At 40.3% G+C, this 18015-nt stretch overlaps 1 protein-coding gene across 3 annotated transcripts in view; it reads left to right on the top strand.

Moving 5' to 3' along the window:
• The first annotated feature begins 11870 nt into the window (after positions 1 to 11870).
• The window catches only part of ACOT9 (acyl-CoA thioesterase 9), a 31233-nt gene continuing 25088 nt past the window's right edge, over positions 11871 to 18015 (top strand). For 2 of the 3 annotated variants that reach the window (XM_044670144.1, XM_044670143.1), the window contains exons 1-2: positions 11871 to 12057; positions 17550 to 17647. In XM_044670144.1, the coding sequence (XP_044526079.1) occupies positions 12038 to 12057; positions 17550 to 17647 (118 nt within the window). In that variant the 5' untranslated portion in view covers positions 11871 to 12037. Of the gene's footprint in view, positions 12058 to 16048; positions 16113 to 17549; positions 17648 to 18015 lie in introns of those variants that run through there. The other variant, XM_044670145.1, reaches the window with a different exon arrangement.

Raw genomic sequence — 18015 nt, 5'->3', positions numbered from 1 at the left:
CTGTTCATCTGTGTTTCCTTCTGCTTGTGTCTGTGCATTAAGAAAAATGTTTCAATGAAACTCTAGGATCAAGCAAAACAAATCTAATGCTAGTTCCACATTATGGACTTTTAAATACTTGAGCACAGCTTTCATCTTGCTGTAAGTCTTTTCTTCTCCAGGCTAAATGTCCCCGGCTCCTTCAAATGATCCTTATGTATCATGAAAATGATTGACTAGAGCAGGAGTCAGCAACATATGGCTCTCAAGCCAATTAGGCTCTTTCTGCAGGAGCCATAAAGTCAATTTTTTTTCAGACGCTGTTACAGGAGCACACTGTTACAGGAACACGCACTGTAAGCACTGTATGGCTCTTATGAAATTACATTTTAAAAAATGTGGCGTTTATGCCTCTCACTGCCAAAAAGGTTGCCAACCCCTGGACTAGAGGAAGCTGATCTGAAAAGCTGCAAATTGATAAACGCCAGTTGCAGAGCTTCTCTCAGGTCATAGACGTGATAGATGTGAGATGATACCTCAGAGTTGTTTGGATTTGTATTTCTCTAATCTGTAATGATGTAATATCTCAGAAGAGAACAAGCACTGATCAAGAGAAGATAACAAGTACTCATTAGCTGGTCATATTCAAAGAACCTGTGAGAATGGAAGACTTTTCTAGGATCTATTGTCTATTGTCCCAAAGCTGTAAAAAAGTATCTAGACTCTAACTTTTCTAAAAAATAAATATTAAAAAAGTATCTAGACTCTATTGTTAAATCACCAAATTATCTTATTTGAGGACATAGAATTAGGGAGAAATAAAAGTAGGACAAGAAAAGTTAGTCTGTCTTAAGCCTTCTGAAGCCATTCAGAAACCACTGGAATGACAAATGTAAACAAACATTTTGAAGACGATAAGCTGCCAAGTCTTATATACCTGCCAAGATCTAGTTTGAACACAGTATAGACTTAATGAGCAAAAGACTAAAGGAAGTTTTGGCTTTGAGGGAATCAAGAAGCCTAGAACCACACTTTATCACCATTTGGGTGATTCATAGCTTGAGTATTTCAATTCTATATTATTGAACATAAACCGGACTAAACATGATTGAGAGCTGAGCAGAAATTTCAGTTGAGTCAACATACAAAAACGTGTATGTGTACAGTATTCACAGTAATAATGCCATAAGCTTTAGCCTACTTATTTAAGTGTGAGGAAGTCTTACTTGAGTTTTGGAGTTTCAGGAGATGGAGAAATAATAACTTGTATATCTCTGCTGGAATAGAGCCAAAGGAGTACTACTACCTAATAATAATTTCAAAAACCTCATAGAAACTAGTGATATAAGTACCAAAACATTTAGAGCTACACTTTTTTTTTTGTGGTAGTAAATAACTGGAAACAAATGACAGTAAGATGCCTAAGTTGGTTCTCAAGATCCTTATCAAGGTGACAAAGTTCTGCTTAGAAAACTTGGTGTTTCTTCTTGAAATATCTGTGAAGTACATATCCCTTTGTAAAAGTCGATCAATATTATGTGGTTAAATGGAACTGAGGATTCCAGTCATTTCTTCTCACCTCTGTGGATATGGGAAGGAAGAGGACTTTATCTAGTGGGGATTTAAGTTAATCGTAGCAGATTTTTGTTCAATACAATACTATATATTGATTCCTAGGAAGAAGAGCAGAAAGGATTAGGCAATTTGAGTTAAGTGACTTGCCCAGGATCATATAGCTAAGAAGTGTCTGAGGCCAGATTTGAACCTAGGAACTCCCATTTCCAGGCCTGGCTTTCTATCTACTGTGCCAAGCAGCTGCCCCAAATGGTAGCAGATTTCAGAGATAATCCAACCCTCTCAATGTACCTGAGAACCCCAAGTGGGAGATGTTAACGAATTTGGTCCTCAGTGAATGGGGCCATAGTCAATCATATTACATAAAGGTTATTCTAAAAAAAGCTCTGGCTTTTGCACTGCAAAAACATGGCAAGGAGCTAGAAGCGGAGAGAAGCTCCACAGTCACATATCTTACTAGGGTCAATGCTTATGAACTGTTCCCTGGCTATGCCTTACCTGAAGCTGATTTCAAAAACCCTAAAATATAGGGTTTTAATGAAATTAAATTTCAGTTTATTAGATATAACCTCTACTTTTAGCTTGTTGAAAACTTTTAAAGCTCCTAATGACACATTAGTAATTCTTTCCAGTTTTGCATCATCTGCAGATTTAGTAAGTATGACATTCTGAGATTGGTTCTGCAAAATAATTCTAAGAGCTGAACAAAAGAAGGTCTTGTGATGAACTATTGAAGTTCTATATTAGTTAAGAAATCATTGCTCTGAGATGCGTGTTCATTCAGAGTTGCTTAAGAGATATGGCACTTAGAAAATGGGAATTTGTGGTAGGGAGGCAGAGTCTAGTGTAGTAGAAAGAGCATTGGATTGAGCAGGAGTTCTAGTTTCAAGTTCTAGGCCTACCAAATAATAGTCACAATTCATGTTTATAGAGTGAGACATGATCCCAGGCTTTTGCTGATTCCAAGTCCAGCATCCTTTCCATTACACCATGCTACCTTTCTTTTTATTGATTTTTTAAAATAAAAAAACCTTACCTTTTATCTTAGAATCAAAACTATCAATTCCAAGGCAGAAGAGCAGTAGGGGCTAGGCAACTGGGGTTAAGTCACACAGTTAAAAAGTGTCTGAGGCCAGATTTGAACCCTTCTTCTAGCTCTCTGTTCACTATACCATTACCCCTATGTCTTTTGTTTTTATATCAAATTTGTTTCTAATCATATCTCCCATTCAGAAAGTCATCACTTAAAAAGAAAGAATATAAGAGAAAAATAGTCCAGCAAAACCAACCAACAAATTATCTGAATCTGACTATATATATATATACATACATATACATATACATACTATATACATATACATACCCAGCACACATACCCATGGTGCATCAGAGTAGTGAGGCAGCATAGGGGATAGAGTAGTGACCTGGAATCAGGCAGATGAGTCTTCCTGAGTTCCAATCTGGCCCGAGATACTTCCTAGCTATACGATCCTGGGCAAGTCACTTCACCCTGTTTGCCTCAGTTTCCTCATCTGTGAAATGAACTGGAGAAAGAAATGGCAAACCACTCCAAGATATTTGCCAAGAAAACCCCAAATGGGGTCATGAAGAGTCACACTTGACCAAACAAGGTCAGAGTGTTCCAACCCTCTAAAGAAGAGAAGGAATTGTATATTCAACCTAGTCTTTGGGGCCAGCCTTGGGTCATTATAATAACATAGGGCCAGCTTAGAATTTAATTGTTCTTTCCAAGCTCAACTCATTCTTGGAATTGTTCCATCTCCTATCTTAGGAGGATACTGTCTTGAGGCCTGAACATTGATTGCTGAGCTCCTTCATGGGACTGCCATTTCTTGAGAAGCCCTACTCTCACTTCACTCACATAAATAGCTTCACTTTCCCACCAGGTACCCCCCTAACCTCCACCCCATCACTCCACACCTTACTAAGGACTGATCAGTTTAAAAAACAAAAAAGGTCAATGAGGGGAGCAGGCTTATTTGAGACTAATTTCCTCTGAAAAGAGTATCTTATGCCATCTAAGTATGTTTATTTGTCATTCCAAACCTGGATAGTGGTCCCAAAGTAGTGGTAAATGATTCTCTGCTATTAAGAAGTTTATAATAGCAATCAATAAAAATCAAATTCCAGAAGAAACTTTTATATGGTTCAAGCCTCCAGTTAGGACTCTAACAGTCCATACAGTATTTGTTCTTTCTGTCTATCTGTCTCTGCTTCTGTTACTATGTTTGTCTTTCCTTTTCTCACAGGGTAATTATTTTTGCTATTATTTTTAGGGGAATCATTATTAGAGGAGTAATACAAAATCTTTGCCCCCTTAGAGGTGTCTGTGGAAGGGGTGCTTTCTATTTCCACAGTGGCTAAATAAGGACCTTCCTTCACTTAGTAACAGGGAATTTCCCAAGCCAACTAAAAGATGTCATTTCAAACAGGTAAATATATATACACCAGTTATAGAACAACCATTTTTTAATTTTAATTTAGTTAAGGGGTTGGGACAAATGATCACAGGATCTCAGTTGGAAGGACCCCAAAAGTCATCTAGTACAGTAATCTCCAAACTTTTTTTTTCATTTTTTATTGTCAAGCAAAATATACTTCCATATTGGTCATTGTTGTAAGAGCACACTCATACATAACCAAATCACCCCAAATAAAGTCAAAGATACCCTGTTGTGAAAGACGACTCCAGCAGTTCTTTCTCTGGAGGTGTCCAAATTTTTTTGATCACAAACTTCTATCAGCAAAAATGTTTTTGAGCATATACCCTCAATATATGTATATAAATTACATAATATACAAGGGAGAGGGAACAGCTCTGTGAAGTTCTGTCTTAGAACCAATACTGTATGTTGGTGCCAAGGTAGAAGAGCCATTAGGGCTAGGCAATGGGGGTTAAGTGATTTGCCCTGGGTGACAAGGAAGCATCTGAGGCTTGATTTGTACCCAGAACCTCACAGTGAACGTAGCAAAAACTGAAGTTTTTATTACCTTTAGTGTATTGAAATTGTACTTTGTTATGGTCCCCCCAAACACTCCACCAGTTAGTATAGTAAGTAGGTATATAGGTAGCCAATGTAAGGCAACAATAAGCAGGAAACAGGATCTAATAATATAAAAGGGAACAAATGGAACTACTTGCCAAAACTGTCTCCTACATTAATTAAAGCCACATCAAGAGACCATGTATTAAATTAAGAGAAGCCAGCTTGATGCTAGTAAATGGTCCCCAATAATAAGCTCCAGATATGTGCAATAAAAACAGAAAAATGTTATGCTAATAAGGGGTCCCTAATCCCTTGACTCTAACAATGTTGAGATCTTATTGATATGCTGAGTCAAGCTTCATGGTAAAACCCATCCTACCCCAGAACCCTATAAGAATGGTACCCCCCAAACCCTTCCCCTTAAGCACTCATTCAACTGCCAAGGGTCCATGCTGCCTGATTGCTCCCAACTCTGATCCACAGTTATGTAAGTAATGTATCCCTTTCCCTCCTATATCTTTTCCTAGTCTGCCTTTCTCTCCCTACCCTCTCCTCATTCAGCCTCTGAAATCTGCTTCTGCATAGTCTGTGCTTTATTTAAATGATTAATACATTACTACCCACTTGCCACTATCATGATCCTTTTGTGGAAGTATTCAAAGAACCAGGACCAACTGGGGACTTCATGTGGTCCTTTTCTTTAACACATAAACAGGTATCAGGCCTGGGACTTAACTTGTCTACAGCCTCACCTACCATATTTGAGCTAGTTGCTATAAACCTGGTAGAAAGCAAGGACAGACAAAGGAACCCTGTGGAACCTTTACTAGGTAGGGACTTACCCTCATTTGGGGGCTTAATGGAACACTTTGCTTTTGTTTATTGGTGATCTTAGTTCATTCTAAGCTTTAGTTTTTCTGACCAGCATAAAGGGCCAAAGCCTGATGGATACATCTGGGTGGATCATTCCATCAAGGTAGGAAGGACAAGAAGTCATCATAAAAAAGACAGAAGCTTTGAGGAGACAGATTGACTCAGGCAAAAAAGTCCATTCCCTAGCGCTTACTATATCTTGCTTCTTAATCTGGTGCTGACCTCTTGGTGTGAAATTTTGCTTCTATTATTAGTTTTCCTACTTATTCTAGTCTCCTGGATTTTGGAACTCTGGAGGGATATTTCAGCATCAACTCATCAGCATCTTTTAATTTATGCTTGCTTGTTTCTTATGTGAGATCACATCCTCAAAACCTCAAGTAGGGAATACTCTTTTTTTTTTTTACCCTAGTATCTGTTAGCTCTTCCCCCACTAAAATTTAACATTATTATTGATTTTATAAAGCAGACGAGATGGTAGGTGGCCCATATCAGTTGCCAGTTGCTAGCTATTCTGCAAATTATCCAGCAGGAGGCTTCAGAGACCATGGAGCTGCAGCAACAGTCATCTAAGACCTCTGAGAATCTATTTACACTTTGAGATACATCTGTAGTGGAACCTAATTTTTGGCTTAGGCATTAGAGTGAGTAACCTTGGCCCCAGAGTACCCCAAATCCTGCCAGATTCTTTTGCGAGATAGGCACAGGATTTCCCAGTACTTCTGGACCAATTCCAGTTGTTGCTGGACTTCCAGCTGCAGAGATTCCCCTCAGACTTGGCTAAGGTGGCCTAGCAGGTCAGACTTACAGTTTGGCTTCTCACTATCTCACTGAAAATAGCTCTCTATGGACAATGTAGCCTTGGGGACTTCAAGAGTTCTGATGCTTACTTTAGAGCTGAGATTCCCAATGAGCAAATTTGTCAACTCCAACAGGGGTGGTAGACCATGGAGGAATAGGTCAACTTCTAGATACCTGAGTCAAAACTTAGAAGAAAATAATTTTCTTTGCTCTGGCAAATCAATTTCTGGAGAACTAACCATCATGAATTAACCCTAGTAGATATGGCTACCAATGTATTCCCAACAAGATCAAGGAAAATGCAAGATATGTATGAGTGTTGAGATATTCACATTTCATTGATCTTCTCACTTGGCAGAGGGCCTGGCACACAGTAGGCAATTAATAAATACTGATTGAAAGCTTCAGGGTTGAAGCACACAATGAATACACTGGCAGATGTGGGATTCTAAACAAGTTTGCTGAAAAGCACCAATTTTTTGGTAGTATGTGTCAGTCAGTAAGTATATATTGAGTGCCTATTATGTTCCAGACACAATGCTAAGCATTGTGGTTACAAAGAAAGATATTTATGTCAGGAAATCATTTGCCTCCCTTTTTCTATCAATTTCAGTGGCTCAATAGTTAATCAGACAGTTTTACTTGGTTATTTACAAAGTTGTGCTGACTAACTGACAACAGCAAAAGTAGGACTTGAATTCAAGTCTTCTGACTCTAAATCTAGCATTCTTTTATTAAACTTCATTAAAGTTAAAAGAGAAGCATGAACTTTGATCTGTATAAACCTTTCTGTTTTTAAAGGTGTAATTTTCTTCAGGATTTTTTTTGGGGTCTCCTTTATCAAACTATTTTTTTTCATGATTTTCTTGCATCACTTTTATTTCCTTTTCCAGTTTTTTCTCTAGCTACTTGAATTGATTTTTAAAATCCTTTTTGAGCTCTTTCAAGAATACTTTTAGGGCCTGTGACCAATTCACCTCCCTTCCCCCCCCCCCCCCAGGTTTTGCAATTAGCTGTTTTGACTTTGTTGTCTTCTTCTAAGTTTGTTTTAACCTTCTCTGTCACCATAGTAATTTTCTAGGATCAAGTTTTGTTGTTGTTTACTCACTCCCCCTCCCCCCAGCTTACTTATTGACTTTTAACCTTATGTTAAAGAGTGGCTCTACTCTTTGGGTAGAGGAGGGACTGTCCCCCAAGCGTCAGGTTATTTGTGCTACTGTTTTTAGAGCTAGTGCTGGAGGCCTGTAAGTTTTTAGTTCAAGGTGGTATGATCTAAGGTGAAGTGTGATCACTGCTCTCCTAGCCTGTGCTCTGGTCTATGAGCAATCATAAACACTCTTTTCTACCCTGGAACTGTGATCAAGGTCCTTGCTCCTGCTTGCCCAGTGACTATGACCTGGAACTGCATATGGACACTGCAACAGAGCTTACACCCAGTGCCAGCAAATCTTTGTCTGAGGTCTGAGAGCTCTGAATCAGCTGAGCCAATTCAGTCATCTTCAAGTCCTGCTGCTGGCTTGCCTAGGTGAGGCTTGCACTGGACTGTGTTTCATTCTCATCCCAGTAAGACAAACCTTTCCTGCTGATCTTTGTCTTGGGAAGGAAAATGGTTTTACTCTGTCCTTTTGTGGGTTCTGCTACTCCAGAATTTGTTTTGAAGTATTATTTTAAGTTGTTTGGGGAGTGGTCAGGTGAGTCCTTGCCTTTACTCCACCATCTTCAATGAACTAGTTAATGAACAGAAAAACTCAGTACTGTCTCAAAAAACAAAACAAAAGGAAAAAACCCTTACTTTCTGTCTTAGAATCAGTAATACAAATTGGTTTAATTGTGGTTGTGACTTGCCCAGGGTCACATACCTAGGAAGTATCTGAGATGAGATTTGAACCCAGGATCTATCATTGCTAGGCCTTTCTCTCTATCCACTGAGCCACCCAGCTGCCCCACTACTGTGCTTTTTATGATTGACTTTTATTCTGAGAACAAAGAAGATTTCTTGGGCAGCCCATTTGTGGAATAGCTAAGGTAACTAGGTCTTGAGGACCCTTTCTAAGTATACTCTGGAGAAGGATTGCTTTTTAGTAAAATGCTTTACTGAGTCTTTCTTTTTTTTTTCTTTCTTTTATTAAACCCTTACTTTCCATCTTGGAGTCAATACTGTGTATTTGCTCCAAGGTAGAAGAGCAGTAAGGGTAGGCAATGGGGGTCAAGTGACTTGCCCAGGGTCACACAGCTGAGAAGTGTCTGAGGTCAAATTTGAACCTGGGACATCCCATCTCTAGGCCTGGTTCTCAATCCACTGAGCTATTCAGCTGCCCCCTACTGAGTCTTTCTTAAGGAAAAACCCAAACTGCATTTTTCTTACCTAATGTTATATCTTGTTTGGATCAATGAATTCTAGGAAGATCCCTACTTAATGCTGGGAAAATGCAGAATAAACTCTCCAGCAACTATGCTTACAAAAAATTATTTTGATTGGCATTGGTATCCAAATAAATACTCTGTTAATATATATTAGTACACTCTCCCCAGATATATTTGACTATAAATTCATCATTTATTTGATGGCACCAAATTGCAAATTGTTTTGTGCCTGTTATACAATGTAGCTAATGACAGCTTAAATTTAAGTGATACTTTATAGGTTACAAATTTCTATCTTTGCAACAACACTCTGAGTTAATGATACAATTATTATTCCCATGTTACAGATGAGGAAACTGAGGCTCAGAAAGGTTGTATGGCTGTATTTGGAAACAGGAGACCTGGTATTGATAAGCTACCTGACCTAAACAAGTTGTTTAGAGACTATGAGACTCAGTTTCCTAATTTATAATGTGAAGATAATACAGGCTTGTTGTGACACTCCAGTAAGACCTGCCAAATTCTTTTCAACCTTCAAAATGCTATATGAATATGTCAAGGTCCCCAAATTAACCTCTTGCTAATGTGTCTCATTTTCCTGAGTTGTCATGTTCTCCAGGCCCAGTCCTATCAGTCCCAAACTTAACTGCTGAGTGTATCTCACCCAATCAAGATGTGCTGGGAGCCTGACGTAACAGCCCTTTGTGCCACTCTCAATCTGTTATGGTCAAAACCATGTACCAGAACCACGGGTCATCTCAGACCAACCATGTCAGCTCTAAGTAATGGAAAACAACTGCAGGAACCACATCCTAGCTAACAAGGCTTTCAATTAATCACCAAACAAAACTAATTGTCTCCCTCCTTGAAACTGTACAAACCTTGAGAAAGACTCTTTGATGCTGGACCAACTTTGTTTTGTCACTAAGCAATTTTATCATTGTTACAGTTATACTTTCTTTGTCTTGTTGCAATTATATGTACCAAGTTGTACCTTGGCATTATGAATTAGACTTGGGTCTTTTCCTGTTAACGCCATGATTTGTCTTTACTCTTCAACAAAATAAAACTTTAAAGCACTTGATGAGTACTTCATGTTATTCTCGTGTCCTATTCGAGTGGGTGGTCAACAAATATTAGTAATTATAATTATTGCTTATGCTAATACATATTGTAAGTCAAACTTTTGACTCAAAGTTCAAGGCTCACGCCACTACCTGATATCACCTTATACCATCTTTTCCTTCCCAAATGCTCTCTCCTCCAAACCTCTCTAGGTTCTATAAAAAATTTAAGCCACAAGGAAGGTCAAAATCAATCAAAATACATTTGAATGCCTATTAAGACTGAGGCACTGTGCTAGGTGCCATGAGTGGTACAAAGATATAAACTTGAATTTCAACAAGTGATGAATGTTGGAGAGATCTCTAGGTAGGACTAGGTAGTCTGGGAAGATTTTAGTAAGCCAGTCAGACAACAATCATTTTTGTTCAGTCTCAGTTGTGTCAGACTCTTCATGGCCCGATTAGGGGTTTTCTTGGCAAAGATACTAAAGTGGCTTGTCATTTCCTTTTACAGCTCATTTTACAGATGAGGAGACTGAGCCAGCCAGGTTTAAGTGATTTGCCCAGGGTCACACAGCTAGTAAATGTCCAAGGTCAGATTTGAACTCACCCAATTCACTATTTAATGAGCCTCCTAGCTGCTTTGACCAGTGTTCATTAAACATTTACTAAGTGCCAGGACTGTGCTTTCAATGGGCATACAAAGGGAGGCAAAAAAAGTCTCTACCCTGCTGGAGCTTATATTCTGATGGTAGAGATAATGTGCAATTCACTATGTACAGACAAGATATATGTTATTCCTTTGTACTTTGAAGAGGACCAAGGACACCCATGGTCAGAGTACAGTGTGTTTCATTGTGGCTAATCAGTCCAACATGAGCTGGGAAAGGTTCTACCACAATTTAGGCAAAAATAGTCCTTTAGAACATTTGGGATGGAGATGTCTTTAAATTTTTGCATCTCTCCTTTCTCTGTGCTACTATGATTCTGCTTTGCTCATGGGGCACAGTGGAAAGTAATCTCAGCTAAGACAGGAAGTAAGTAGGATTTAGCTAGGTTTTAAAAGATGGGGTAGGATTTGGACTGGTGGTGATGAAAATGAAAGGCAAAGAGGTAAGGCACTTCTTAGCTTAATCCCAATTGTCTTGTCCTTAACTACTGTTTGGAACTGATGAGTCTAAGAGAAAATAAGTGTTTTAAAAAAAGGCAAAGACTTGGCTTTATTCCTTCTCTTCCATGTAACCCAAATAGGGAGGGGCCAGTTTAATCCAAATCATTAATACAATACCCAACTACCAAACTAGGCCTCCATTAGGGGATGGTGGTAGTGTTGGAAGCATATGATCAGATCCCTACACTTGAGATGCTTACAATCTTTCAGAAGGGCAAAGACACATTAGAGAATCACACAGAATAAAGTACAGTAAAGTGTTAAGCTAGACATAATAGATATCATAATGACAGATACATAATTTCTGCTGTTTGTCTGGCAGCTGGATTGGGGATTGGGGGAAGAAAGGATGGTACCTTAATTCCCTCCAGGATGGATTCAGATTGCATTTGGTGGTGGTGGTAGGAGCAGCATAGTTGCAACTGAATTAATACTTGCTTGCCAAAAAAAGAAAAAAAGAGAAGAAAAAGAAATAACATACTGTATACATCTTGTTTGTATTTAGTTGTTCTTCCATTAGACTGAGTTGTTCTTCCATTAGACTGTGAGTGCCTGGAGGGTTTTTTCCCCTTCCTTTGGCCATTCTTTGCATCTTCATTGCTTAGCACAGTACCTGGTCCACAGTAGGAGTTAAGTGTTTGTTTTACTGACTGCAAAGAAGTACCTACTATTCAGAGTCACTGTGATCGCAGAAATGCATCCTGTATTTCCAGTAGCAAAGACCCTTTTGGCAGTCTAGTGAAGCCCATAGACCTCTTCCTAAGAATGACGTTTTAAAATACATAATATGCAATGTACTGGATTCCAAGGGAAATTCATTATACTGAAATAGTTATCAAAGTATTCACGGAGCCCAGGTTAAGAACGCCCCTTCCTCTGCAGACACGGAAGGCCTACGAAAGCATGGTCAGCAGTCAAGAGCCAGGGCAGCCATAGAAGCCTTAGCCAACTCCCGCTAACCCCAGAGGAGGCCCCGCCTCCTTGGTCCCGCCCCAGCCCTCTCCCGACGCCTAGCCGAGCCCGGGGCTCCCTGCCGGGAGGGGCCGCCCTTAGAGGGCGCTGCCAGGAAAAGAAGTTTAGCTTTGGGTGGTTAGAGGGGCTTCCCCTCCCCCAGGCAGGGCAGGGCAGGGCTGGGCCGGCATCTCCTCGTCCTCAGGTTCTCTTGCTGAGCTTGTTCAAGGGGCTGCGAGTCGGGCGGCACTATGTGGCGGACAGCGGTGCGGTAAGGCTCCGCGGGAGAACTAGGGAAGTGGGCTGGCGTGGGGCTCGGGCCTCTCCTCTGGCACTATGTGAGGGTGGGAGTGGGGGGCAACGGGGCTTCTGTACCCTCCTCCCTCTTCTCTTCCCCCTTCCCCCTCCCAGTTGCTCTTGTCTCCTCCCCTCAACTCTCTCCCTCCCCAATCTCTTATTTTTTCCCCCCAATCTCCATTTTCTCCCCCGTTTGTTTGCCTCCCTGTCCCCACCCTTATGTCTTTATACCTTCCCAGTCCTCTCATTCTCCGCATCCTTTCTTATTCTCCCCCATCCTCCTCTCATTTCCCCATCTTTTCTTATTCTTCCCACCCTCTCCTCTCATTCTCTCCATCCTCTTTCGCATTCTTTCCCATCCTTTTCCCTCCCTTTTCTCCCTTCTCTCCTCAGCCATCTCTCTTTGGAGTGACACTTAAGTCCAGTTCCAGCCCAGCCCTCTTCTTGTCAACACTCCACGCGTGCTCCTGTCAATTTGTCAAAGTAGTGCTGGAGGACTTCGCTCCTTTCCTTCGGGAGTTGGGAGGAAGGGGAGATGAGACCACATTGCCGATGGGCAGTGTCTACCAAGCGGACCTTGTTTTCCCTTCCTTTATTTAGCTGGGCTGTGGACTGACCCCGGGGCGAAGTCTTAAAGGCTTCCGGTCCATTTTCGAGCTCCTTGCGGTGTCCGGGTGGGGGACGCTTGCCACGGGTGACTAATGTCGAGGCTATTTGTGCTACACCCTAGCTTCTCCGAGAGGGCTGGAAACAGCGGGCCTCTGGCGGATTTTATCTGCTTGGGTGTGGCCCTGGTTTGTAGTTTCTGCCCCTCGTTAGGAAACTGGGACTAGACTTTGGGAACTTGATAATTAAAAACCGGGCAACACCTGGAAGGAAAGGCGACGTTTCTTGGGATGCTTTTATCCTTAGGCATTGGGCATGATTAGAAGCGTTTTCCCAAAAGCTTGGGTTTATAGATTTGGGTATATGTTGCCAACTTCAAAGAGCCTTGGTTGGGTTTTCCCGAACCTGCCTGGTGTCAGACTAAATTAGGCCAGGCCTTTTTCGCCGTTCTGTTATCTAGCAAATGACTCTACAGTGCGAGGGGCAGAGTTTGTCCATTCCCCTGACCGGAAGAACTGTTTTGCTTGGAACGTAACACCTATGTCATAGGTGGAATACTTTTTATAGAGGAGTGAATCTCTGGCGACTCATATTTGACAGCTGTGACTTGATGTTTTTGAATACATGCAAGTGTGTGTGTGGCTAAATTAGATCGGAAGGAGAGTTTTGCCTCCTGAAACACAACTCTGAGAAAAGACTAAAAAGCTCTGGGTTTTTGTCTTGGCTTTGCCACTCACCCTCCTTGCAACTCTGAACAGTCTATTTAGTCTAATACCTCTGATTTGGGCAAGTCACTTTCCTTTTATGGGCCTCTGGGTTTCCTCCTCTGGGAGTAAAAGCACTGGACAGGTTGAGCTGTAGTGTTCCTTTCAGCTCTGTAATCTGAGAGGAAACATGAAAAACGTCCTACCTTTCTAGGATTACACTTTTATTCTCCTCCACACTCTATGGTTAAAGACCTTCTCTTTCTATCTCCATGCCTCTCCATGGGCTGTCCCCTATTCCTGGAATGCTTTGCTCGTTCTTTTTCACTTGTTCCTCTAACTTATTTCTTTCAAGATCCAATTCAAATCTCCCTTTTGCAAGAGGCCTTTCTCTTCTGGATTATCTTCCAACTGCTTTGTATATATCTTGTATGTACATAGTTTTGTTTTCTCACCCTTAAAATGTAAGTTCCTCTATTTTTTTTTCCTTTCTTTGTATCTTCACTTTTATTAGACACAATGCCTGGCACATAGTTAACAATAAACACTTGTTATGAATCATGTAACCATGGGAAAATATGCTAAATTTAAAAAATAAGGGGAAAAAAGCAATAAATACTTGTTGACTTACTGATTCACATTGTGTAGGTTCCCCTATTTCAATAAAAAGTTAACTTTAGATGACAGGATGATTGAGTACTACCATTGAAAGACCTAATTTAAATAAAATATTTATTATAGATTTAAAAAACCTCTTACTTTCTGTCTTAGAATTGATATTAGGCAATTGGAGTTAAATGAGTTACCCAGGATTATACTAGAGAGTATTTAAGACTAGATTTTAATCCAGGACCTCCCAACTCCATGTCTGACTCTTTTTCCACAGAGCCACCTAGTTGTCTCCTATTACAGATCTTTTAAAAGGCATCATATATGCACAGTGAAATGAACAGAACAGAACCAGGAGAACATTGTACACAGTAACTGAAACATTGTGGGTGATCAAATATAATTGACTTTGCTACTTAAAGCAATGCAATGATCCAGACAATCCTGAGGGATTTATGAGAAAGAACTGTGGGAGTAGAAACACAGAAGAAAAACGTATGATTTATTACTTGTTTATATGGGTACAGGATGTAGAGTTTTGGTTTTAAAAGATTATTCTATTACAAAAATAAATATTATGGAAATAGGTATTGAGTGATAGCACATGTATAACCCAGTGGAATTGCTTGTCAGCTCCAGGTGGGTGGAAGGAAAAGGGGAGGGAGAGAACATGAATCGTGTAACTTTGGAAAAATACTTTAAAATAATTTCTTAAAAAAAGTGTAGTTTAAATTACCCCTTATTGACTACATACCAATTTCCTTTTAAATTTCCAGAGGCTAACTTTGTGAGTGGGACAGGGGAAGACTCTCTGGTCCTAGAATACATTAATCTGGGTTCATGTCCTGCCTCTGACACTTACTCCCTATTTTAAACAAGTCACTTAACCTTCCTGGGCCTTAAATACCTCATTTGTAAAAGTAAAGAAGTTTGACTAAATGGCCTTGTAGGGCCCTTTCACCTTTAGATTTATGATTACATGAGATTCTGTGGTATATATTTCCACCATTTTCTGAATAATTCAGACAAAAATTGTTTTTATTAAGAAATATAACACACATGTATTTGGTACTTTAAGGTTTAAAAAGTACTTTTTTCTCACAGCAACTCTGAAATGTTATCATCCCTATTTTACAAACCAGAAAACTTGTTCAGATAGGTTAAGTGATTTTCCCATGTTTAGACAACTATAAAGTAATCCAGTTTGTGATTTGAAACCATATATCTTTACTCTAAATTCAGCAGTCTTTATATTGTACCAAAGTGTCTATTCCAGTGCCTGTAATTGTGTCTGATTTTTAAAAAAACCCTTACCTTCTGCCTTAGAATTGAAACTAAATATCAAATAATAATAATATTTTTTGAAGCACTTTGGGTTAAGTGACTTGCCCATGTTCACACAGTTAATGAACCTAAGAACTGCTTCCAAGCCTGGCTCTCTATCTACTGAGCCACCTAGCTGCCCTGTCTGATTTGTTTGTATTTAAGGCACAACAGATTTTTAAGGATAAGAAAAGTCTTAGGAAGGTTGTCTGTTCTAGTCTCCCCATTTTATGGAAGAGAAAATTAAGGGCCAAATGACATACCCAGGTCTTATAACTAGTGTCAGGGTGAATACTTGAACCCAGGTCTCTGGCATAGAATTCGTACCTTTCCCCTCCTATGATATGGCAGTAATACAATATCCTTTCTTAACTACTATTAATAGCGAGTATCTCCCCTAACATGCTAGTTTAATGACTCATATTGTAATGAAGGGGATCCTGGGTTTTCATAGGATTTAGAGCCAGAGGAAGCCTCAGAAAACTTTTTACACATGAGGACAGTGAGGCCCAGGAATTTTGGATGATTTTTTCCCTCCCTCAAGGTCGTCCAAGTCGTTCTATACTCTCCCTGAGTTGTAAGGAGATCATACTAAGGTGGCAAGGCTGTGACCTTCTGCCTCTCTTATTTGTAGACCAAGCCAGCCAGATTCAAAGAGGGCTGGCCACTGGCTGATGAATGTCTTTGGCCACATCAGTTCCTGCAGCCTACCTGCCAAGATATGGTTGTGATATACGTAGATGGTGATATGATACCTATGTTGGTGAAATCACAGGTCTCACTCACAGTAAGTTCAGTGTACTTAGTCTAAAAGTTAATTATTCATTGAGAGTGATAGGAATCTTTCTGAAGCTATGTTAAATTTGGGGTCAGCTATGATACCATTCAATAAATTATTGCTTCACTTAATTCTTTTGACCTGAAAGAGGTGGTATAGTGGAAAAAACCTCAATGGATTTGAAATGAGAAAACTTGGCTTCACACACTCACTCTGCTGTATCACAAATGTGTGACCTTAGGCAAGTCACTCAACCAGCCTCACTAGCACTCTGCATCCTTTTTTTACCCTCCAGCCTTTTCAATCCATAATTTTTGACTCAAGGCATCTTTCTGATGTGCTTTTTGAGGTAGTAGCTTAAATACTGGGAAGATGTGGTCCAAAAATAAAGAAAAATTAGCCTATTTACTAAGATCATGTAGAATGCGCTAGACTAGCTTTGGAGAAGTATTGGCATGAGTGCCCATGGGGGAGCTGCTCTGTTTCCCCTCTTCCCAGGGACCTAGGACATTTTTTTGCATGCCCCACCCCTCTGGCCAGCTTGTCCAAACAAGCACTTCCTCCCTTAGCTCTTTCTGGTAATGGGGGACTGTGGGTAGGGGGATGGAGAGGTGAGGAGTTTGGGGGAGAGGGGGCTCACAGACAACTTGAATTTGCCCTCTGGGCTCCCAAACTCAAACCTTTACCCATGCTGCTCTAGACTTTGCCAGATAGATTTAGTACTCATGGAACTGAGAAACTGAACAGGGCAAGATCAAATATACAACCGAAGCCTCACAAAACCATTTATATGACAGGCCACAAACATAGTGCTAATTGTGGAAGATACAGCTTCTACCCTTTCCAAGACAGGGTTACCCTGGGCTTTGTGAACTTGCTCTTTAAGGAAAATGTCTTGATCATTGTATTTCAGTATAATTGGTTTCCTTTATAATTCTCCATATTTTGTTTTATCCATTTAGAAACATCATTCTGAGAAAGGATCCACAGGTTTCATCAGATTGTCAAAAGGGTCCATGATGTTAAATGTTAAGAGCTTAGACTCTGGGAATTTACTGTCTAGTTGGGGAGATGAGACAACAGCAGAATAATACAAGGTGGTGTCTAATTAAGTGAAATTGCATGATACAGACAAGTTCAAACTGGAGTAGAAAAGAAAGATTCTTGTTCAGTAACGTTGCAAGAAAAGGGCTTCTGGGGCAGCTGGGTAGCTCAGTGGAGTGAGAGTCAGGCCTAGAGACAGGAGGTCCTAGGTTCAAACCCGGCCTCAGCCACTTCCCAGCTGTGTGACCCTGGGCAAGTCACTTGACCCCCATTGCCCACCCTTACCAATCTTCCACCTATGAGACAATACACCAAACCCTCACTCCACTGAGCTACCCAGCTGCCTCCTGTCTTCCTTGCATTTTAAGCTTAATTCTGAATTCAATTTATTTTTACCCACAGATTTTGTGCATTAAGCAAAGGACGAGGAATTTTTGGTGGGACACCCAGCCAACAGACATTTAATCATGGAACCAAGGAAACCTTTGATATGAATGCATGTAAGTGGTGTTGGATCTACCTTTGGTGATGATGTGCCTAAAATGTCTCTTCTACCTCAGATATGCCTCTGTAATCTGAATTAGAATTCTGTTGAATAGCATTTAGCTTATCAGACATTTGCATTATTGTGTTAAAGGTAGATTTTCTGGCAGTCAGTAAGCATTTAACACTACATGCCTGGCATAGTACTAAGCTACTGGTGGCTCCACTGCATAGAGATGACACTGCTCTGAGGAAAAGCTGTGTTTAGAGTGTGAGGAAGGCCTTATTTCAGGGCTCCTGGGAGCACTTTACTTAGTGACATCCACCTCCAAGGTCCTCGTGTTAAGTATGTGGGAACTGAAGGGGAAGCCCTGGAAAAAAGATA

This window comes from Gracilinanus agilis, chromosome 3 (assembly GCF_016433145.1).
Source record: "Gracilinanus agilis isolate LMUSP501 chromosome 3, AgileGrace, whole genome shotgun sequence".
NCBI lineage: Eukaryota > Metazoa > Chordata > Mammalia > Didelphimorphia > Didelphidae > Gracilinanus > Gracilinanus agilis.
Note: the sequence above shows the minus strand (reverse complement) of the source record. Positions and strands in the feature narration are given on the sequence as shown.